General features: G+C 41.2%; 1 protein-coding gene across 8 annotated transcripts in view; it reads right to left on the reverse strand.

The window, feature by feature from the left end:
• The window catches only part of MDH1B (malate dehydrogenase 1B), a 40,620-nt gene extending 17,414 nt beyond the window's left edge, over positions 1-23,206 (reverse strand). For 3 of the 8 annotated variants that reach the window (XM_055290379.2, XM_055290378.2, XM_055290377.2), the window contains exons 1-9: positions 22,931-23,206; positions 18,538-18,650; positions 14,581-14,715; positions 14,242-14,384; positions 12,348-12,844; positions 8,249-8,390; positions 6,386-6,549; positions 3,331-3,470; positions 2,663-2,714 (exon numbers count right to left, since the gene is read on the reverse strand). In XM_055290379.2, the coding sequence (XP_055146354.1) occupies positions 2,663-2,714; positions 3,331-3,470; positions 6,386-6,549; positions 8,249-8,390; positions 12,348-12,844; positions 14,242-14,384; positions 14,581-14,715; positions 18,538-18,650; positions 22,931-22,952 (1,408 nt within the window). In that variant the 5' untranslated portion in view covers positions 22,953-23,206. Of the gene's footprint in view, positions 1-2,662; positions 2,715-3,330; positions 3,471-6,385; positions 6,550-8,248; positions 8,391-12,347; positions 12,845-14,241; positions 14,385-14,580; positions 14,758-18,537; positions 18,651-22,930 lie in introns of all 8 variants that reach the window. The other 5 variants (XM_055290376.2, XM_055290375.2, XM_063645031.1 and 2 more) reach the window with 2 other exon arrangements.
• Between the last annotated feature and the right edge of the window lie 35 nt (positions 23,207-23,241).

Genomic DNA, 23,241 nt, shown 5'->3' on the forward strand with positions numbered 1-23,241 from the left:
TGGCCTTCCTTCCTCTTCATAACTCAGTTTCGATGTCACCTCCTCCCAAAAGCCCTTCTATCATATCAGAGTCCTGATGGGGCCCTTCCCACTGCTGTCATGGTACATGGCACATTCCTCTGGCCCACAGCACTGAGCATGCCAGCTCCAGAGTGACACTCTGGCCCCTAAGACTAGGGTCCTTCCTTTCTACTCTGGTCTTATTTCTGCCCTCTCCATTGCACAAAATTGGTCTCATCAAAGTCACAAATGACCTTTGTCATACATCCATTGGGTATTTTTCAGGTATCATTTTATCTGACATGCCAGTAGCATCTGACAGTGTAGACCAGTCCTTGTTCTTGAAACACCCTCTGCCTTCAGGTCTTTTACGTCATCAGATTCCAGGGACTTATCTTGACTCTCTGACCACCCCTTTCTCATTGTCCTCTGTCAGTTGCTCCTGTTCTACTTAACCATGACAGGCTAAGTTCCTCCAGGCTTTCTTCTCTTACCTTCTCTCTAGACAATCTCCATCATACTAATAGCTTCATTTCTATTTATGAGGCAACAACTCCCCATTTGGCAACTGTAGTCCAGATCTTTCTGAGCTCCAGGAAGTATGCAGTTCTCCATGTGACATTTCCATTTTAGATATCACACAGGTATTTCAGAATCAAAATGTAAGAAATGAAACTCATGCTTTTTCTAATCTGGCAGCATGCTTCTTCCTTTTCCATCCACAGGCGTGCATGCACACATACACCCATACACACACACACACACACACACACTCCTCCCACATTCTCATATTTTTTTTCTCTCTCTCTCATTCTTTTACCATTTTCCCCTTGTCAATAGTAAATCTGCCCAGTTGCTCAGCCAGAAGAACTCTGGGATTCACCAAAGCCAATCAGATTCATCAGCAAGTCTTGATAATTCCACCTCCTAAATATCTCTCAAATTTCTACTGCCTCTGGTCTTGGCTGTATGCGCTCCCCCCCAATACCAGTCCTTCTGCAAACAGCCTTGCCTTATTCCAGGCCAGGATGTTTTTCAAACTAATCCCACACCTGACCAGGTTCTCTCCATCTAGAAATCTTCTGTAGCTCTCACATCTACTCCTCATGGCTGTATCTCTCAGCTCCATCTCTTCTGGCTTTGGCCACATGAGCTTTTCCACAGTTTTTCCAAACAAGTTGATATGTACTTTCCTGCTTCAGTTTCTTCCCTTCTATCCACAGGCATAAGCTCTGACAGCATAGCAGCCAGCATTTACTCCTCCCACACACCACAGTTGCAGTCATCTATATAATGTGTGGCCAGCCCCTTGATGGACTGCAGGTTCCCAGAGGGCAAGATCAGGTCTATCTCATTCACCTCTGTATTTCCAGCTCCTAGCACTGGCTTATAGTTGGTACTGCACACACATTAGCAGAAGGAAGGAATATTGGGCTCCAAAAGACACTTGACTAAAGCCCTTTGCATAAATAAATTGATTTATTTCTACATGTATATATCCATACCTAAGATGAGATCATCTTTAAGGCAAAGAAAAGATGTCAGCCCTCCCCTATTTCTTATGAGTGGAGAAAATACCAATAAGAAAAATAAGCTTATTGAAATTTGTTGGCTTTTAATAAAGTTATCTAAAAATAAACCTGGTGTTGTGGGTTGAATTGTGTTTCCAAAAAGACATGTTGAAGTTGTTCAGGCGTGGTGACTCATGCCTGTAATCTCAGCACTTTGGGAGGCTGAGGTGGGTGGATCATGAGGTCAGCAGTTCGAGACCAGCCTGGCCAACATAGTGAAACCTCGTCTCTACTAAAAATACAGAAATTAGCTGGGCATGGTGGTGTGCACCTGTAGTTCCAGCTACTCAGGAGGCTGAGACAGGAGAATCACTTGAACCTGGGAGGCGGGGGTTGTGGTGAGCCGAGATGGAGCCACTGCACTTCAGTGTGGGCAACAGAACAAGACTCTGTCTTAAAAAAAAAAAAAAAAAAAAAAAAGAGATATGTTGAAGTCCTAACGCCTGGTACCTATGAATGTGATCTTATGAGAAATGGAGTCTTGGCGGATATAATCAATTTAAGATGGGGTCAGACTGGTTTACGGCAGGTCCTGAATGCAATGACTGGTATCCTTATAAGGAGAGAGAAAGAGAGATTTAGAAACACAGACACAGAGGAAAGACAGACATGTGAAGAGGGAAGCAGAGGTTGGAGTGATGCAGCAACAAGCCAGGAACGCAAGCACTGCAACCCAAAGCTAGAAAAGGCAAGAAGGAATTCTTTCTCAAGTCTTCAGAGAGAGTGTGGCCCTGCTGATACCTCACATCAGGTCTTCTAGTCTCCTGAGCTGTGAACAAGTAAATTTCTGTTGTTTTTAAGCCATCCAATTTGTGGTAATTTGTTATGGTAGTCCTAGGAAATTAATAAATATGATACCTACAACATTTATAGGATCATAGTGTTCATAAGTTGTATTTTCTTTAACATTCTTATGAGATGTTTTATTTCAAAGGACACATTGAACTTAACAGTTTATTTTGTCATTAATTTAGTTTAGAAATGATAAAACATAAATGAGAGTTATTCATATTAACAGTGATTCAGTTGTAACAAATATTTTAATACTCTTTTAATAGCAGTCCAATAAAACATCACATCTAAGAGCTTACCTGATTGGTATGGCTGAAAATGTATCTGGTCTCCAAGTGCAACAAGTTTCTCCTGTTGAAAAATTTTATAATCACAGAATTAAATGACCACAATTCCTAACTTAATTATCCTTTTTTTTTTTTTTTTTTTTGAGATGGAGTTTCGCTCTTGTTGCCCAGGCTGGAGTGCAGTGGCGCAATCCCAGCTCACCACAACCTCTGCCTTCTTGGTTCAAGCGATTCTCCTGCCTCAGCCTCCTGAGTAGCTGGGATTACAGGCATGCGCCACCATGCCCAGTTAATTTTTGTATTTTTAATAGAGACGGGGTTTCTCCATGTTGGTCAGGCTGGTCTCAAACTCCCGACCTCAGGTGATCCACCCACCTCGACCTCCCAAAGTATTACAGGCGTGAGCCACTGCACCCGGCAACTTAACTATTCTTTAATAGAAAAACATTTTGATTCTTCATTTTTAAATAACGAACAAATATTTTTAACATACCAGAAACTGTGTAACTAAATGAGTAGTGTTCCTTCACTGATTTTTTTCACACTTTTATCATCTCATTATTTTTAAGAATTAAAAAAAAAAAATTGAATCCATAGTAAAACCAATGTATGCCTTGGCCTAGGAGAATCAGTTTAAGGTCATTATCAAGTCAGTCCCCTTGCATCCATTCTGACATTACCTGAATTAGATCATTTGTCATTCTGGTCATTATTTGTTCACTTATTGCAACATCTTTGAGATCTGTAAGAACCACCCAAGTTCCATTCTCAAATTTCACAGGCATAGAAAAGACGATCCCTTTAGGAATACCAAACTGGCCTGCGGTGAGCAAACACAAAGCAAAGCAATACAGCAGAACTTAGAAACATGCACCTTTTCTGTTAAGCATTGTAGAAAAGGACAGACATAATACATGATTTTTAATGATAATGATGGAATTAAATTTCTCGGAATTCTTCTCCAAGGAGGACTGAAACACTCCCTCTACAAGGATTGACTGAGCGGCCGGGCGCGGTGGCTCATGCTTGTAATCCCAGCACTTTGGGAGGCCGAGGCGGGCGGATCACAAGGTCAGGAGATCGAGACCACGGTGAAACCCCGTCTCTACTAAAAAATACAAAAAATTAGCCGGGTGTGGTGGCGGGCGCCTGTAGTCCCAGCTACTCGGAGAGGCTGAGGCAGGAGAATGGCGTGAACCCGGGACGCGGAGCTTGCAGTGAGCCGAGATTGCGCCACTGCACTCCAGCCTGGGCGACAGAGACAGACTCCGTCTCAAAAAAAAAAAAAAAAAAAAAAGGATTGACTGAGCAACTATCCAAGTTCTAACAATTCCGCCATCTGTATTTATCTGACATCCAGAGGCTAATGCAGTCTTTCTCTTTTGAACCCCATCTGTATTCTTTTTGTCTGTCTGCATGGCTTTTCCCTGGACCCCTATGCAGCCCATGAGCCTAAGTCATTTGTCCATCTGGCCTTCTACTCTTCTCACCTGCTATGGCACTCACACAGCCAGAATATGAAGAACTGGGAAGGGAAAGGAGGGGAGGCAGGAAATTCGGTTATTCCTTTGCAGCCCCCAGTTTGCCATGTATTTTGGTGTGTGTTTGCTTCATGTGGGATGATTTCCTTTACATATTTCTATATCTTAAGCAGAAGCCATCCTTCATTTAATAACACATTTAATTTCTTTAAGATATACAGAAATACTTACATTTGGATGTGCTCTAAATAAAAAGATTGACCATATTTATTACTAACTGAGCACCATTCAGACAAAATTATCCCCATTTCTGGTGCCTCAATCACATAAGGAAATTATTTCTGCCATTCTAGACAACAAAAATGTCACCAGGGCAAAAACAAAAACAACAAAGAAAACATTGAGGACATTCAAGAAACCAAGATCTAAAAGACTTTTCCTTAGAGAGCTTCCCAGGTCCTCAAGTAATGCTGTATTTTGTTTAATCTGTGAAGAGCTAGCCTTATGGGCAGACAAGGTCTGAGGGTTTACCTATTTGGTATGGTTTCAGAGAGACAGACAATGATCATTTACCCTCCTCCCCCAAGTACTGCATTGTTTATTTTTGAATATAATTCCTACGGAGATTAATTAAACTTTCTTTCTACAAATAAAGGTAAGGTTTTAAATGCCTATTTCCCTAAGGAGATAATTTGCTGATCTGAATTCACACTATGGCAATGTTCATGCACCTTAACTTCAATTGAACAAGATTCATTGAGTGTCTACCATATAAAATGCTTCTCCCGTGAAGATGCAAAGAGGTGGCCCAGAAAAAGCCTTTGCCCTCAGGGTGCCACAAGGAAGGGGACATATGCAACTAATCATACTATCAAAAACAGGCACACTATAATATTCTCTGTGATAGGGGAACAAAATGCTATGTGGGGATACAGAGGAGAGACAGAGATTAATTCTGACATGAGGGATTTGGGGAGATTTCCTTAACCTGCACTGGCATCACTGAAACAATAGGGAAGATGATGGTTCTACTTATAACATAAAGAATACAAGAGATGGAACCAATTGGGAAGGACGACAGTACATTCAGTCTGGTATATGTTGGATGGAAGTGACATGACATCCAGGTGACAATGTTTCAGAAGCCAGAGCTTGGCAGAGGGGTCCAGGTCTGCAGCTCTGGGAGTGAATTAGCTTGCTAAGGGAGAAAGTAGAAACCAAAGGGAAGAGATGCTTCAGATAGACCTTACAGATGACAGAACAGCAGCTATTCTCTTTCCTGTTTTGTAAAAATGGTAGAAGTCAGGCCAGCGCGGTGGCTCACGCCTGTAATCCCAGCACTTTGGGAGGCCGAGGCGGGCAGATCATAAGGTCAGGAGATCGAGACCATCCTGGCCAACATGGTGAAACCCCGTCTCTACTAAAAATACAAAAATTAGCTGGGCATAGTGGCGTGTGCCTGTGGTCCCAGCTACTCAGGAGGCTGGGGCAGGAGAATCACTTGAACCCGGAAGGCGGGGGTTGCAGTGAGCTGAGATGGTGCCATTGCACCCCAGCCTGAGCGTCACAGCAAGACTCCATCTCAAGCAAACAAACAAAAATGTAGAATTCTTCTGCATAGTTTTTAGCGGATTAAAACATTAGGGCTGTAAAAGTTTACATGCAGTATTTGTGGATGGAGAGCAACCTTTCCACATCCCCAGTGCTGCCTGAGATCTGGGTCCTGAAGTGCCTCTCTCTATCCTGCCTTTATGTCTGTGCTCCTATGGTTCCCTGTGCCCAGCGTTCTTTCCACTCTTGTCTTCCAGGTCAACACTCCTCATATTTTAGGCTTACTGTAGTGTCGCCTTCTTTATGAAGCCTGTCCTGGTTCCACCTGCTTCCTGCCTAGAATTGACCTTGCTTTCCCTTTATCTCTTGTTAGGAAAACCTAACAACATGATTTTGTTTATGTATCTGGCTCTTGTTTATTCCACTGTAGGTTTCCTGAAGGCAGAGGCCAGGTCTTAATTCCTATGTGTATTTCCAACACATCCATACAATATATTGTTGACTTTCTGAATGAATAATTGAATGAATGAATGATTATGAAATTGTAAAACTCCAGGCACCTTATGGAACATGTTAAGCTAGACGGGTGGGGACACAGAATTAGGAGCACGAGGCATAGAGGTTTTAAGATTTTACAAGATATGAAAGATTTTACAAGATAGAGGTTTTAAGATTTTACAAGATATGAGAAACCCAGATTTACCTTCACTCAATATTCCTAAGGATACAATCTCCCCAGGCGGTGAGCCATGGTACCAGTATTTCAATGTAGTGGCTATACTGTGTGCAGCCAAAATGCCTCCAAATTGTCTTCCTGTGGCGGTCAAGTTTTTAAGAATTGCCACAAATTCTCTTTTTACCCATTCACTGTAAGGAGAGAAAGAAACAATTTTACAATGGAGAGAGGAATTAAAGAGAAAAAGGATATTCCCTGGCTCAATGGAACTGGAACTAAGTATCAGAAACCTAATCCACAGTCAAAATAGAAATACGACTTTATTTCTAGTGTCTTTCCTCAAGTGTCTTCAATCCTCATAAAAAGTCAATTGAAAAATAGTGAAATGTAGTGGAAAGGATTCCCAAGATGTCAACCTAAAAATATGTTACTGTAAATATGGAACACAGAAAAGTGGCTGAAAATGGCAAGAACCATTATTTTCATTACAAAGAATTGATCCTGTGTAGACACTATCTTGGAACCAGTAGTACCCTACACATTAAACAAAATAATTTCATAAAACATTGAATTACAGGTTGCGTATCCCTTAGCCTAAATGCTTAGGACCAGAGTGTTTCAGATTTTGGAGTATTTGCATATACACAATGAAATATCATGAGGATGGAACTCAGGTCTAAACACAAAGTTCATTTATGTTTCACATACACCTTATACACATAGCCTGAAGGTAATTTTATACAACATATTTAATAATTGTGTGCACAAAGTGAAGATTGTGTAAATTAAACCATCAGAAAGCAAAGGTGCTGAATGTAGAATTTTCCACTTGTGGCATCATGTTGGTGCTCAAAAAGTTTCAGTTTTTGGTGCATTTCAGATTTCTGATTTTTGGATTGGGGTGCTCAAGCTGGATTCACGTTGAGAATTAGGAAAGTAATTATGTTTTTATGATCTGAAGTCTAAATTCAGAGAATAGTCCAGCTAGTTAGCTTCTGCTAACCCTGCATGACACTGCTCTATGCAACACTGGTCCTGCCCAAGCAGCAAATGCAGAGGAATCATGCTTCAAAATAGTGAACTCGGGACACATCATCGTTAGGCAGGGGTGAAGTTCCTGTGGTCTGAGGAAGAAAAGGAAAGCAAGGGGCAATCAAAAGAAAATGCTACAACTGGGTAAGTGCTGTAAAGTTTAGAAAAAAATGCTTCAGAGGTGCTCCTTCCTGCTCCTCCTCTGCCTCATCATAATTGCCAGTGCTTATTGTGCAGACACAGCTCTAAGTCCTTTATTGGGAATAATCCATTTCATCTTCCCCAAGACCCTATAGGGAGGACCCTTATCATGTTACCATTTCCATTTTGCAGATGAAAAACCAAGTCACAGAGAGACTAAGCAGCTTCTCTAAAGTCACACAGCTACTAAGTGGCTAAGTGAGAATTCCAGCCTGGGTGGCTTGGTCCTAGGACTGTGTTCCTCACCACCTCTTGCTTCAGCCTCCTGCCACAGAATGCCCAGTCTGGCCTGTGCCTGCTCATCGTCTTAATTCCTTTCTTGAAAACATTTCAATTAATTTCAACCTGGATAGATAGCTCTGTCTTTACACGAAGTAAGATTCCCTTATACATGCTTGCCTTAGAGATAACCTTAATTGAATATATGAGCTACTGAAGGATCTGAAATATAAAAATTCATAATTTCAAAATCAAATCAATTACCTAGTTGATATTCTGTGGAATTTTTTGTTTCTTCAGTAGACAGCATGAACAAATATGAGTTTAAACAATGCAAGTTATTTTTGTACAAAGATTTATAAGATGATTTAAAAGACTACAACCATTAAACATTTATTTTAACATTGTCAGTATGCTTCACTTAAAGATATACTGTACCTGTCAAAAATCAAATTTAAAACAGGGCGTGAATAATGGAGAGGTCCCCAAATGGCACTCTCATATCTGTACACTCTTGTTTTTCTCAGATCAACGTAATTATTTCCACTGATATTACCCCAAATGATCACATCCTTAATGTCTGTGAAGAATAGAAAGTTTAGAAAAATAATAATAATGTATATTAACATAAAAAATTACCTGAAGCCTATTTTTTGTTTGTGTGCATGTTTGTTTTAGGATTGGTCCTTCTGCTATAAAATGAATCTAAGTTTATGATTCCTAAAATTGTGCAAATTGTGTGGATCACCTCCCTAACTGTCATAGATTGGCAGTTCCTAATAATGTTCTATGAATGGTATGGTATATAATTAAATTAAAGAAATAATGAAATGTTCCTTGAAAGAAACTGCTACTGAAAATTATTTCACTGGTGTTTGTCCTGACTTTGCTTGCCATTGAGAGAGAGAGAGGTGGAGAGACAGTAAGAGGTCAAGAGAGGTGAGGGAGAAAGGACTTTTTAATATGCTTTGGTTTTTCACAAGGAGTTCTTGTTCTAGACTAGAATAGAAATTAGGGCAAATCATTTAACTCTCTGATGGGTTGCATCTCTGGCAAAATGAGGATATTGTAAGAGGACCCTGGGCAACATCTTAGTCAACAAATAGTTATGAATTCTATTCTATGTGTGAGACACCTCTAGGTACTACGTTTAGAAGAAAACAAATCAGCCCAAATCCTTACAACATTCTAGGGGTGGTGGGAAGTGGATGAGAAAACAACTATTATACAAAGTGATACATGCTAAGAAGTAAAATAAGACCATAGTGGTTAGAGAGAAATAGGCATTGGGATTCAATATGATTTTATCATTGTGAACTATCTAGGAATGTTCTATGAAAACTTTAAATAAATAATTTTATTTACTTATTTAACTTATTTATTTGCCTAAAAACTTAATCACTTTTAAGTCCACACCACTTCTTACTGTGGAGATTAACTTCTTCCCTCCTATCCTGTATAAGATTGCTTTTGTCTTCAACTAACAGAATATCCTACTGACTGGCTTAACTGGAAGGACTACTTTTCTCAGGTAATTCATGGTAGGCAGTGACATGTGCTGGTTCAGCAGCTCAGAGATGTGATTCTCTTGGCCTTCCCCTCATGATCATAAAATGGCTGCAGCAGCTCCAACTGTCAACCTCTCTCACACAGTTGTGTTCAAGTATTACCCTAACACAGTTGTGTTCAAGGGCAGGCAATAGGGAAAAGGATGGGGTAGAAGCTTCCTCTTTGCCTTTTCTCTTTTCAAAAAGTGAAATATTCTTCTCAGGGGAACCCAAATAGACTATATCACTCAACCACTCCTAGTTGCAATGAAGCTAAGAAAAGGGATGATTGTTTGAGCCTCTATAGTAGAGAGAGGCTAGCAGAAGAGAGCGGGAAACAGATTTTTCATAGCCCACCATCGCTGTCTACCTTTGTCCTGTGAGATTCCTGCCCCCATCAGAATGATTCATGCAGTAGGAATAGCTAGTTCTCCCTCCACCACCCAACTTTCAGGGGAGTTAGTGATGTGCTCCCGGGTCCCTCAGCTGCACGTTGTAGGAGGGAGGGGAGGGTGGGAGTCACGGTTTAGAGCTCATAGGATCCCACATGGGGAAAATAATTCTTCGGCCAGGTAAGCATACGGTAGGCTTCCTTCCTACAGCCTAAAGAAGCCTTTTACTCGTGCTGGGTTTCATTTTTCTTATCAGCTTTGAGGCCATTGATAGCTCTAAACATCCTAAATTATGCTACAGAAAATGATAGTGGACATCTGCTTTCTTCCCTCTTGGCATGAATTCTCCCTTCTTCTTCTTCTTCTTTTTTTTTTTTTTTTTTTTTTTGTTAAGAGCATCTTGATTTTTCTTTAAATAACTACTCCTTCTCCAGTGTCAGTCCCTATCTGTCAGGTGGGACTGTCCTCACGCCTTAGGTCCACCTATAGGCATTAGATGCAGATTCCACCCACCCACTCCCTGCCCCTGGCCATGATGACTGATTTAGAGATGGGCATGTGGTCCAAGCCTGGACGATGAGTTTGTACTCCTTTTTGCACAAACAATTGGGAAAGCAAGCCCTCATTCTCCTGGGGTACGTAAACTATAAGCATGTGAGTCTGGGATGCCAGTGACCATTCTACCAACTTTTAGGGCTGAACTGAGAAGGAGATCAACACAGAGAGCAGAGCAGAGGGATAGGCCAGCAGAGAGAGCACAGGTATGTCCTGGCACCATCGTTTGAGCCCCAGCATCCAGCTATGTCTGAAATAAGAACTACCTCCTGTGTTTTCAGTTATGTGGGGAAAAAAGTTCTCTACTTGACTTCAATCACTTTTTGTATTTTTTTGAGTCAAGGTCTTGCTCTGTTGGCCAGGCTCACTGCAGCCTCATGGTTCACTTGCAGCTTCAAACTCCTGGGCTCAAGTGATCCTCCCACCTCAGCCTCCCAAGTAGCTGGAATTACAGGTGTGAGCCATGGTACCTGGTGACTTCAGTTACTTTGAGTTGACTTTTTTGCAACAGAAGGGGTCCTGATGAGCCAATACGCATGGTCTGATAAATAGTGATTTATGAACTGAACTTAGGGGTTATCATGAATCTTGCTTTTCTGAAAAGGTTTGCCACCCTCTTGGCATCTAGAATAATCCCTGAATCATTTCCTTGGTGGTTTTTCTCTTTCATGATGTTTTGCTCAACTTTGGTCATTGCTGGCTGTCTCCTTGCTGCCTCACTGACAGTTCTACTTGGACTCTGTCCCTCTAATGCCTTTTTCCTTTTACCAACTTTCCTCTATTTTTCTTTTTTCTGCTTCTCACATGCTTATTGGATTTGCATAGAGTGGAGCTTAGAGTCATGGTACCAGCAGACCCACAAGACAGCAGCTTTCTGGCTGAAAGCCCCCAACCCCCCTCAACTCCACACCCCACCCACACATACACCTTGTTTTAGATTCTTCTTGATGCTTTTCAGTAGTGTATCATAGACTTTCTGTGATAAGTCACTGTCTACACATATAATTATAAGGTTGATCACGGAGATAAAATAGAAAAAAGTTTTCATTTCCTTCTGAATAATTTTGGCATCAATTTGGTTGAGTGTTGTAGTGACTGTGGGGATAAAATACTAAAGATATGTATGCAAGAATACTGGAAATTATGATTTACAGAGTTTCATTGTAACAAAAAAGAAAATACAGCTCTGGCTATAATGTTAGGGGTTCACTGAAGCCTAATTGTCCTGACTGGCAACGTTCTAGGCTCACATTTCATTGTCTTTCCAATTTTGCCTGAGAGAATGCCTGGCATCTCCTTCCCTTCTCAATGGACACTGTTGCACCTGCTCCATCTAAGGGCAGAAGCAGCTAAAATATGTCCAATATTATCTCCCTTTTCAAATACAACAATCAATTTTCTGATCTAGTCTCATCTTCTCATCTTCATATGATTCTGGTATTTACCAGTTCAAACATTAATAGGAACAGAAACTGATCAGATATCATAATCCTATTGATAAGCTTAACATCCTTGGAAATGTTTGTTATGTGTCATACACTCTTCTTAGCACTTTAGGAATACATCTCACTGAATCCTCACATCAATTCTAAGAGATAGGCACTGTTAACGCCCTCATTTTACAGATGAGGAAACCGATGCACCCAAGACTAAATGACGGCTCAAGGTCATACGGGTGGGAAGTGGGGCAGAGCCACTTGCACATAGCTTTGATTTTTTTTAAAACACTAGTTACTTTAGTTGACTATTGTCTTGGGAAAAATGGAATGCGACGTGTCACATTATCACCTGAATAATATAAATTGTATCTTATTAAATATTTATTGATTTTTATAAAGATGGAAAAAGCCAGACACAAAAGCCAGTAAAAAAAAAAAAAATGTTTGCACAGTAGTCAAATCACACAATAAGTTCTTTATGTCTGTTTTATACTTCCTATTCCAGATACTCAGAATGTTCCTAGAGGGGCGGTGTTCTTCCTAGCTGCTCTGAAATCATGTTGTTTCAAAATAAAAACAAAAACATAAAGAGACATTCACTCACATGAAGGAGTTGTCTTCAGTTTTCTGGCCAGTATGGCTTTCGCTTCACCTTCCACCCCCAGCGCCACGGCAATAATGTTGTGTGCAATGCGTGGGGCATATCTCATGAGTAAAACTGTCTTCAGGTTTACAAACGTTCTCCCTCCCACGATGACTCTGACGGACTCATGAGCATTTTTCTCTATCAGGTACCCGTAGAGCCTGCACAGAGGCACCCTGCTTCGGAGGCAGTCCTCCAGAGTGAACACCTCCTTGTCGGTGCTGTCGTCCAGCACCACAATGACATGGGCCTGGCGGAACGCCTCCTCCACCTTCGTGCAGATGGAGACACTGCGCAGGACGGGAGACGCCAGGTCTTGGGTCTCCACCACAAGGCTTTTGAGATGTTCTTCCGCCTGCTTGTTGTCAAATAGAGTTATGCTAATTTCTGTATGCATCCCAAACACCTCGCCGCTGGTCAGTATGGGAATTAGGTTGTAGCAGGCAGGAGCAGAGGCACTGATAAAAACGCAAAGCTGCATTGTGAATAGTTACATCCTTTGTCCCTTTTAAGCCTTTATTCTTAATAGATATTTCTGCATGTGCATCAATAGGGTGGTTTAATATTTAAATAAGCACACACATAGCTGCACTGACATTCTAAGGCTAGAAGTCAAAAGTAGAACAAAAACTTCTCACTACCAATCCCTTGCTCTGGCCATCTGAAATAAGTCCCCAAATAAGAAATATACCTGTTTATTAGGTTTTTCAAAGAAAACAGAATTCCCCCTATGCATAAATCAAAATAAAGAAACTGTATTATATTACTGTAATTATGTGTTTATTTCCTCCTAAAAAGATAAAGATATAAGTTTCAGTTAGCCATAGCTCTTTTTTAAAAAATACAACCTCATCTACACAATAATGACCTTTTTTTTTTTTTTTGGAAAGGACTATCTTTTCCAAATTCTTACACAGAAAAATCCTTACAAAGATGGCAGGATCAACATAGGCTATGTAAGGTGTATCTGTAGCCACAATTCTGCAGTTGTCTACAGCTGTGACTACCAGCTGTGAACTGTAATGCCCGTCACGGGAAGTTCAGAAACGCATCTGGGCATTTCTGGTATTCACAGTGGGTTTGGGGAGGTGTATAATGGGGGTTTCAACAGTATCTGTACTGACTTAATTCTTTGAAACATCTAAAGAAGATGTGATAGTTATTAAATCTGGGTGATAGGATCATGGATGTTTATTGCATTATTCTCAACTCCTTTCTGTATGTAAAATATTTCATAATAACAATTTTAAAAATGAGTATATATTAGGATACACATGCACGTATAAGCAGGAAAGTGCAAAAGACAAACTGAGGGGTGAGGAAAGGAGAAGGGGAGGGAGAGAGAGAGCAAGAGAGACAGACAGACAGTGCAGAGAAAGAAAGAGAGACAGTATGACAACAAAGACTGCATGTGCCCAGACTGGGAGCAAAGTGGAGCACACATGAGAAGGAGAAAAGCAAAAGGGAGCAAGGTGAGGGGAGTGGGGTTACAGAGAGGGAGTGGGTGCATAGAGAAAAGCCAACGAAAGCTCTAGCAAGTGGGAAAGAGGGACAGAGCAACAGTCAGAGAGGGTGAGCTTCTGCAAAGCAGCCATGCTATAGAGTTGTTTTTAGACCAAGTGTATGTGTTTGTGTCTTGTAAAATATAAAACTCATTTATGAGTTATATGGACGATATAAACACACACACATACACACACACAGGCATATGTATATGTATATACATATAAGTACACATACACACAAATTTCAAACCTGACATTCAGGTACTCTTCCATCATGAAATTAATCCCATCTCATTGTCCTTTCTAAATATAAAATAAATCTCATGAATCCTGGGATTTGACTGTCCTACCTGGTGATCCAGACCTGCAAGGGGTTGATGCAAGTTTTCAGGGCTTCTTCCTCCTGCTCTTTTTCTATATGTGCCCCCAGGTTCTCTTGAGCAATTACCATCATCAGCTCAGTCGTCATGCTAGAGGCGACATTGTAGTAAAGCTAAATATTGGGAGATACAAAGTCAATATCGGAGAACAGATAACTAGTTGAAATTGGCTATAATGGAAAGTTTTTGTTTAAAGTCAAAATACAATAAAAAGAGACATGAGAGAATGTCTCAGAAAGCAAGATATGTGAAAAATAAAATAATGTAAGAGAATTATCATTGTTAGAACAGATAAGTTAACTTATATACCTGGGCATGCTCCAGGAACTCATTATATCCTCCCAAAAGCAAACCCTTTCCTCCACGATCCAACAGCTCTCTCCAGATGATAGGGGAATTCTTGTGACTCCACTGATTCTTTTCACACACATCTTTTAGCCAATCCTGTTGAATGATATTCCAAGTGAAGTCATATATTAAATCTGCCTGGAAATTCAATTTAATACTTTAGAATTCAAACATTATAATACTAGGTTGCTTTTAATGTCACTACATACACATAATATAATTTAGATATCTTTAAAGAGTAAAATGTAAATATAGAAAATAGTGATGTTAGTAACAGATTAATTAGATAAGAAAGCGTATTCTTAGGCCGGGCACGGTGGCTCACGCCTGTAATCCCAGCACTTTGGGAGGCCGAGGTGGGTGGATCACGAGGTCAGGAAATCGAGACCATCCTGGCTAACACGGTGAAACCCCGTCTCTACTAAAAATACAAAAAATTAGCAGGGCACGGTGGCGGGTGCCTGTAGTCCCAGCTACTCGGGAGGCTGAGGCAGGAGAATGGCGTGAACCCAGGAGGTGGAGCTTGCAGTGAACCGAGATAGCACCACTGCACTCCAGCCTGGGCAAAAGAGTGAGACTCTGTCTCAAAAAAAAAAAAAAAAAAGCAAGCGTATTCTTCAAATTAATTGACCAAATAAAGGTACTGAGGAGACCTGGGATGCAAGTGTTTAGCTTAAAGAGAGGTTACATGTTCCAACTCAACTGATTTTTTAAAAAAATTCAACTAGTTTTGCCCTTATTCTTCTACACATGCAATATTTCCTGTCTTAGGGGCATATAAAATTTGATACTGTTTTTTAAATCTGTGAGTGTGGTTTATGTAGTTCAGACTAAATTAATAAGCTAAAAGTTATTTGGAGCTTTCCGATAATATCAGAAAAAGTTTAAATTATCATTATCTGATTTGTATAGGCTAGGCCTTCCAATGACAAGATCTGAGTAGAGTCAAACAGAAATATTTTTATCAGCAAAGTACATGGCAGCAGTCTTAAAAACCATGTCATTGGAGGCATGGGTAATGAGGCCACCTTACCAATAAAATCCTGGAAACTAATTTCCTTGCTGATACTGAAGATCTGCCTGCCTTTATCTCACTGAAAGCAAACAGTGCTGCTGTGAGGATTCCAACATGGCCCCTCTAGCCACACCATAGCCAGACCAATGAAGTACTGGGCCCATGAAGGAAAGAGACATTATCCCAAAAAACCTTCTTCACCCCGCAGAGCATGTTAATGTCCCAGCAGGAGCTGCGAGGGCATGTACAGGACTGGACCCTCACAGTGCTGAATCAACAGTGGAACATGAAGTTAGACAAGGGAGAATTTACTAGTATGAATCACTTTTCTGTAATTCAAGACTGTATACCCTGGCAAGGACCTCAGAAGACAGGGACAACATGTTGCCAGACTGGCTCTTAGAAACTTGGAGAAAGTAATTAAATAAAATAGAAATGCCAGACTTCATGGAAGACAGTAGAAGAATGGATCAAAAGACTAGTGATGCCAGGTGTGGTGGCTCACACCCATAATCCCAGCACTTTGGGAGGTCGAGGCGGGGGGCAACATCTAAGGTCAGGAGTTCGAGACAAGCCTGGTCAACATGGTGAAACTCCATCTCTACTAAAAATACAAAATTTAGCCGGGCGTGGTGGTGGGTGCCTGTAATCCCAGCTACTCAGGAGGCTGAGGCAGGAGAATTGCTTGAATCTGGGAGATGGAGGTTGCAGTGAGCCGAGATTGCGCCATTGCACTCTAGCCTGGGTGACAAGGGTGAAACTCCATTTCAAAAAAAAAAAAGACTAGTGAACGTGGTACTATGGAAGGCTAGAAAGCCCGCCATTCAACCATGTTCTCTGCAAGGGACTGGAGGATACGACATGCACCTAAGTGATAAGGAATGCACTGGTGAGAGAGGTGCACTGAGAAGGGTGCACTGGTGTCACTGAGAAGCCCAGTGTGGCTGTCCATTCTAGGCCAAGGCTGTTTTGTGTTTTTTTTTTCTTTTTTTAGACTTCTATTTTAAGTTCAGGGGTACAAGTGCAGGTTACATAGGTAAATCTGTGTCATGGGGGTTTGTTTTACAAATTATTTCATCACCCAGGTGTTCAGCCTAGTGCCCATTAGTTATTTCTCGTGATCCTCTTCCTCCTCCCACCCTTCACCCTCCAATAGGCCCCAGTGTGTGTTGCTTCCCTCCCTGTGTCCATGTGTTCTTATCATTTAGCTCCCACTTCTAAGTGAGAATATGTGGTATTTGGTTTTCTGTTCCTGTATTACTTTGCTAAGGATAATGATCTCCAGCTCCATCCATATCCCTGCAAAGGACATGATCTCATTCCTTTTTATGGCTGCGTAGTATTTCATGATGTATATGTACCACATTTTCTTTCTCCAGTCTATCATTGACAGGCATTTAGGTTGATTCCATGTCTTCACTATTGTGACTAGTGTTGCAATGAACACATGTGCACGTGTCTTTATAAAAGAATGATTTATATTTTCGGGGGTGTATACACAGTAATGAGATTTCTGGGTTGAATGTTATTTCTATCTTTCTATGCTTCCACCAATAGTATATAAGTGTTCCTTTTTCTCGACAACCTCGCCAGCATCTGTTATTTTTTGACTTTTAAATAATAGTCATTCTGACCGGTATGAGATGGAATCTCATTGTGGTTTTGATTTGCATTTCTCTAATAACTTGTAATGTTGAGCATTTTTTCATATGATTGTAGCCAAGGCTGTTAAAGGACATGCTGCTACACACCTGAACTCCCTGGCAACTGAGATGATAAAATCCTGAAATAATAGAGGCCAGTGGGCAGTGCCAACCAGAGAACATTTATTGTGACAGAAGCACTACCAACCCAGCAGATAAGATAACTTAGCTGAAGACCAGACCAGTAGAGAGTGAGGGAAATCTATAATGGATGGTAGAGAAGAGAGGAAGAGAAAAGAGGTGATAAGTGTCAGTTTGGCCCTGAAACCATGAGCAGTGGAGACTATAGTTCATTTGACTATCCTTTCTCTTATCAAGTTCCCCCAGGGAAAGATGGCAACCAGAATCCTGGAGGAGCTGTTCCAAGATGGTGTGAACTGATTATAGGGAGCATGTGGATCCAAAAGGCACAACAGGTGGACTGTAGCCAGTGCTGTCATGTACACTCCAGGTTCCCCCTTCACAAATGAGGCACTCACTCTCCCAGGCCCCTGGTGTATTAGAGGCTGGTAACTTAAAGTCTGACTCCATTCTCTGTCTAGGAATTGACTTCAGCCCAAGAAAATTGCCTTGCCTAAGGTTAAGTTCCTTCCCAGGGACAGCTGATATCCAATGGCTGGTTGAGGAGGGAGCACAAAAGCTCAGCTACCTTGCCTCAGTTTGGAATAGTTCTGAAAGGCCATCAAGAGTTCACTGTGGGATCCGCTGAGCCCTCTGTTGCAGCTATGTCGAAGTTCAATTTCTCCCTTTACCGAATCCTGCCACCCTCATTCCGTTTCAGAATGCTGTTCCCAAGACCACTTCCCAGTAAAGCCCCTTCACCAAAATCTACATCTCAAAGTCTGTTTCTGGGGAAACAGAGTCCCAAAGAAGGGTATACCAAATAAGTCATTGGAAATCAATACCAAGGAGAATGAAAAGTTAACAAGTGCAGTGTAAGCTACCTGGATTCTTCAGGGGGTGCAGTCAAACTTATTCTACTTATTGATTAGGGTCTCATTTGTTCTACTAGGTATTAGGAAAAAAACATAAATATTATTTTGAGGCTGGTAAGTAGGGACTTGTTTTACTAGTATTCTAATATCACTAGTACATGAACAGTCATTACTAGAAGCCAATCTAATACACCAGTTAATATTTAATCAAATTAAAACACATTTTGTGCATGAGTGAGTTCAACAAACTATAAAGGTTTCTTACCTCCCAAACCTCAGGACGTTGTGTGATTTTATGTATCCGAAAATCAGGAAGATTCTTTTGTAAATAGTCTGCCAGAAGTTCTGTTTTAGCATAATATGGACAATCTGCTCTACCTAAAAGAGTTCAAATTAGCAATGTTTTCTTTCATCATGCAGAAATTATTATGTAGTTCTAAGTATTTGCTATGTAATTACAGAATTAGTCATAGTTATGATATAATTTGATAACATAAAGTTGCAGTATAAACTGCTATTACATAAACTTCTGATGTTTATTAGATTAATACAAATAAAATAAACTTATAAGAGGTCAGAATCTTAAGTAATAAAATGTGGAAAGAAAAAAAACCCTACTGAATATTTATTCTCTTCTAGTAATATGCTAGACCTCACTTCCTCTAGGAGGCTGCTAACTACTACTAATTCAGCATGAATTAGTACTGATAATGAACTACTCACTAATGGCCACCAAAAGATAAAGTTTGAAGTCAGGAGTGGTGGTAAAATCACTTTTGGATTTGATGTGTGTCAGGAAGTTGTGGGGGTGGGAAAGAAGAATCTGGGATAACTTCTGTTTTCTAGCTTGGGCAGATGATGCTGATCTTAACTAGAGAAAAATCATGAATGAGAAATTTAACTTTAGTCAAGTGCAGTTGGAGGTATTTGTAGTATGTCTAAGTGGATATGATCAGCAAGTAGCTGGAGATATATATATATATATACTCATACATACATATATATATATATACACATATACATACATACATATATATATATATATGTGGGGTGCAGGTGCCATGTAAGGGTTTCAGACACACAATTTGTAGCAATCAACACCCAGGAAGTTAAAGCCACTACACCAGATGGAACTGGGTGTCTGGTAGAACAGGAGGGATGGGGCAAAATGCGGAGCCCTCTCTGTAGCATTCTTCCTCAGTTAAGATAACTTAACTCCTAAGTTATCAACCTGTCTGAAGCTACCCCTGTCTATCAGTCGTCCTGTCTAGTTCAAATCTATGGTTCATCTCTTCAAACCACTTTCTGGTCCATGTCTTAAATTATCTTTCTCCACTATCCTTTTGGGAAATGAGCGTGATAAAAGCCCCTTATCCTGGATGAACTCAATTACTTGCCTTTTCTGTAGCTGGGTCCTACCTGCTAGCCACCACTACAGAAACATGGTAGAACCAAGTGGAGGGCACCTTTAAAATTCATGGTCACCAGCTTTAATTGGCCCTCAACCCTGTGTGGAGATCCCTCTGTTTCCCTGATCAGCACTCTCTTCTGTTCTCCACCATTACTATTCCAGACTTTTTCCTCTTCCTCCAAATCTTTTCCTTCTCCGCAACATTCCTTTGCATTATCAGAACACAACAGACAACTTTGCTTTTTACTTTACAAAAACCAATCCAAACAAAACAAAATGGCATTAGTTTGGAAAATCTCCAACCTCCTCCATCACATCTATATGCCTGTCTGCATTTGGACTCATCCTTTCCTCCTTTCTTCATTTCAATGGAAGAGGAGTCCTACCTCCTGTCTAATCTAATCCCACCACTTATGCTCTGAATCCCACCCTCATCTGCCTTCATAGGAACCTTGCTTAGTTAATTATCCTCGCTTTCTAGAGTCTTGTATCTGTTTCTAATAGTCCCTTTCTGTCATATTTAAATATACTCAATATATTATGTTTCTCCTGTCCTAAGAGGCAAAAAACTCATCTCCCCCTCTAGCTATTGCCTTTCATATGTCCTTTTTGATCAGAATATCTTGAAAGAGTCCCCTATACTTGCCATCCTCAGTTCTTCACTTCCATTTATTTCTCATCCACTGCAATGTAGCAGACCCCACAATTCTCTTGAAGGTCACTGAAGACTTCCATGCCACTAAACCCAACGGATACTTTCCGATCCTTTTCTTGTTGACCCTTGGCGGCATTTGCCACTACTGCCCCTTTCCAAGCTTTTGAAACACCTGCGATAGTGGGGGCATTCTCCCAGTTCTCCTACTTCTATGGTCACTCCTTTCTATCCTTTCCAGGTTTCCATTCCTTTATCAACCCATTAAAAGTTATCATTCTGAGAAGCATTTTGTCTTTATAACTTACATATTCTTTTTGGCCAATCTGCTTCATTCCCTTGGCTTCCAGTAGCAATCTATATTTCCAGTTCAGATCTATCTCCTTATCTAGATGCCTACACCCTCCTGTATTTTCCCATCTCCTTCAAAATGTCTCATAGGCACTCAGGTCTATGATGTATTTTGTCACCATTCCCCTACTAAATGTGCTTAGTTGCTTATATTTTTTATGTCCATCTCCCTAATTATCTAAGAGTAGTAAGAGTATCCAGAGTAGTAAGAGTATCCAGAGTATTAAGCCTACACTTCCGCGTTTTTTTTTTTTCAGTGACTCCTAATCTCTGCAATTATTCAAACCTCTGCTTGGGAACAATGTTTAACTTCTTTTTCTCCCTTATCTGCCCTCCTCCACTCAATTAGACATCCACTTCTATAGATTCTGCCTCTCTAATATCTCTCCAATCCATTCACTTCTCTCCATCTCCATTGTTTGCCACTCTAGGCCAGGTCACTATCAACTCCCTCCTGGACTATAGCACTAGTCTCCTAACTGGTCTCTTGGCATCCAGTCTTTTTCTCCCACACTATAGCCGTAACATTCAGATAAAATTCAAATTTGATTAGGCCCTCCTCCCCTTCCAAAAACCTTTCATGTACTCTGGATAAAGTCTAAACTACTGAATGTGGCTCAAAAGAATCTACATTATCTAACTCTAGCCTCACCTTATGAAATTCTCTTCCTTGTACTATTTGCTTCAGTCCTAATAAACATATTTCAATTTTATGCTTATTTTATATTTTCAATTATCAACAAACTAGTTCTCCTTGCTGTAACCCAACTCCCAGTTACCCATGCCTAAATTGCTCCCCTCCTTTCTACCTCTTCTCTGTTATCATCTTTCAGGTAGCTGCTTAAAATCTCTCCCTCTGGGAAGCCCTTACCTGATTAAGTAAGGTCCCCTGCTATCGTTCCTATAGAACCCTGCCCTGCAAATGTCATACATGCAACATTCTCTGCAAGTGTGTTTTCCACTGACTTCCCACCATACAGTTAGTCAGTGTTCAAAAATATTCTTCCAGGCCAGGTGCGGTAGTGCATGCCTGTAATCTTGGCACTTTGGGAGGTCAAGGTGGGCAAATCGCTTGAGCGTAGGAGTTTAAGACCAGCGTGGGCAACGTGACAAAACCCCACCTCTACAAAAATACAAAAATTAGCTGGGCATGCTGGTGCATGCCTGTAGTCCCAGCTACTTGGGAGGCTGAGGTGGGAGGATCGCTTGAGCCCAGGAAGTCAAAGCTGCTGTGAGCCATGATTGCACCACTGCAGTCCAGCCTGGGTGACAAAGTGAGCGCCTGTCTCAAAAAAAAAAAAAAAAAATCTTCTGTGAATGGTAGATGTCAATTGTGTTCAATACATCAAAGAGATCAAATAAGTCAAAGACTAAACAGCTTCTATAAAAGTCAGTGGTGACTTTGGTGACAGCAGTTTCTGTCAGGAAGCAGAAGTAGAAGCCTTCTTCCAAGATTGATTGGAAGGCAGAACTGGAGATGGAAGAGCAGTCTACTCTTTTAAGAAACTTTATGAGGAGAGGAGGTAGGTACCATGGATTGTTGTAATAAAAGCCTTCTCAGTTGAGTCCTTGCTGTCAACCAGCACTTTCAATCATTCTCTCCATTGCTGCCAAGACAGGCTTCCTAAAATGCAAACTCATTAAGACTACTCTCCTGCTTAAAATTTTTCTATAATTCCTCATTGCTTTCAGGATACAGTTTAAACACCTTTGCTTGACGTACATGAAATGCAAGGACCTGGCTCCTGCTCCTGTTGTAGCCCCAGGTCCTGTCACGCCCCACATATCCAGATCTTCTGTTAGGCCAGGAAGCTTCCTGCCTCTCTGCTTTTATCTGGAATAGCCTCCTGAGCTCACACCTTCACAACTCAGCACCTGTAATACCTTCCCCAGCCAGTTGCTTGTGTCCTCCTCTCCCTCATCCCCCAAACCCAGATTAGGAGTCTACGCTCCCAGAGACCTGTGCAGATCTCCTTCATTGCGTTAATCACACCGTATCAAAAGTACATGTTCTGTGCCCCATGAGACTGAAAGCTCCTCGAAGGCAGGGATATGTTTCCCTCCATTGCATCCCCAGTGTCCCACAGTGCTTAGCGCACCGTCACGGTCCAGTAAATAACTTTGAATAAATCCATAGCAAAGCACGGAGCGGTCCGTATAGAGGCTGCCAAGCCAAGCGGCCATGGGAGGTGAGCTGTTGTCGGCGTTTTGAGCAATCTGCGGGTGGACGCGGGGATCACTCACCCGCGATAACGAATTTGGCCATGGTCGAGAGAGACTCAGACGCAGGGACCGCGGCTTCGCGGTTTCCTGGCAACCACGCAGCCAAGGGTAAGGCGCAGGCGCACTACAAAGTCTGGCGCCCAGCTGAGGTTAGGTGTTTAAAGTTAGGTCTTGAATGGGTTACGTTGCGATACACGATCAAACATCGCCCTTATAAGCTCTGCGGTATCCCCGATCCCCACCCCTGTATCCAGGGAAATGGGTCATTCTCCTCGGTAAACTTTCTTCCGGTAAGTCCTTCAGCTACAGCCGCGAACGTATACTTTTTGACC

The sequence above is a fragment of the Symphalangus syndactylus genome, chromosome 8 (genome assembly GCF_028878055.3).
Source record: "Symphalangus syndactylus isolate Jambi chromosome 8, NHGRI_mSymSyn1-v2.1_pri, whole genome shotgun sequence".
In the NCBI taxonomy this organism is placed as follows: Eukaryota; Metazoa; Chordata; class Mammalia; order Primates; family Hylobatidae; genus Symphalangus; species Symphalangus syndactylus.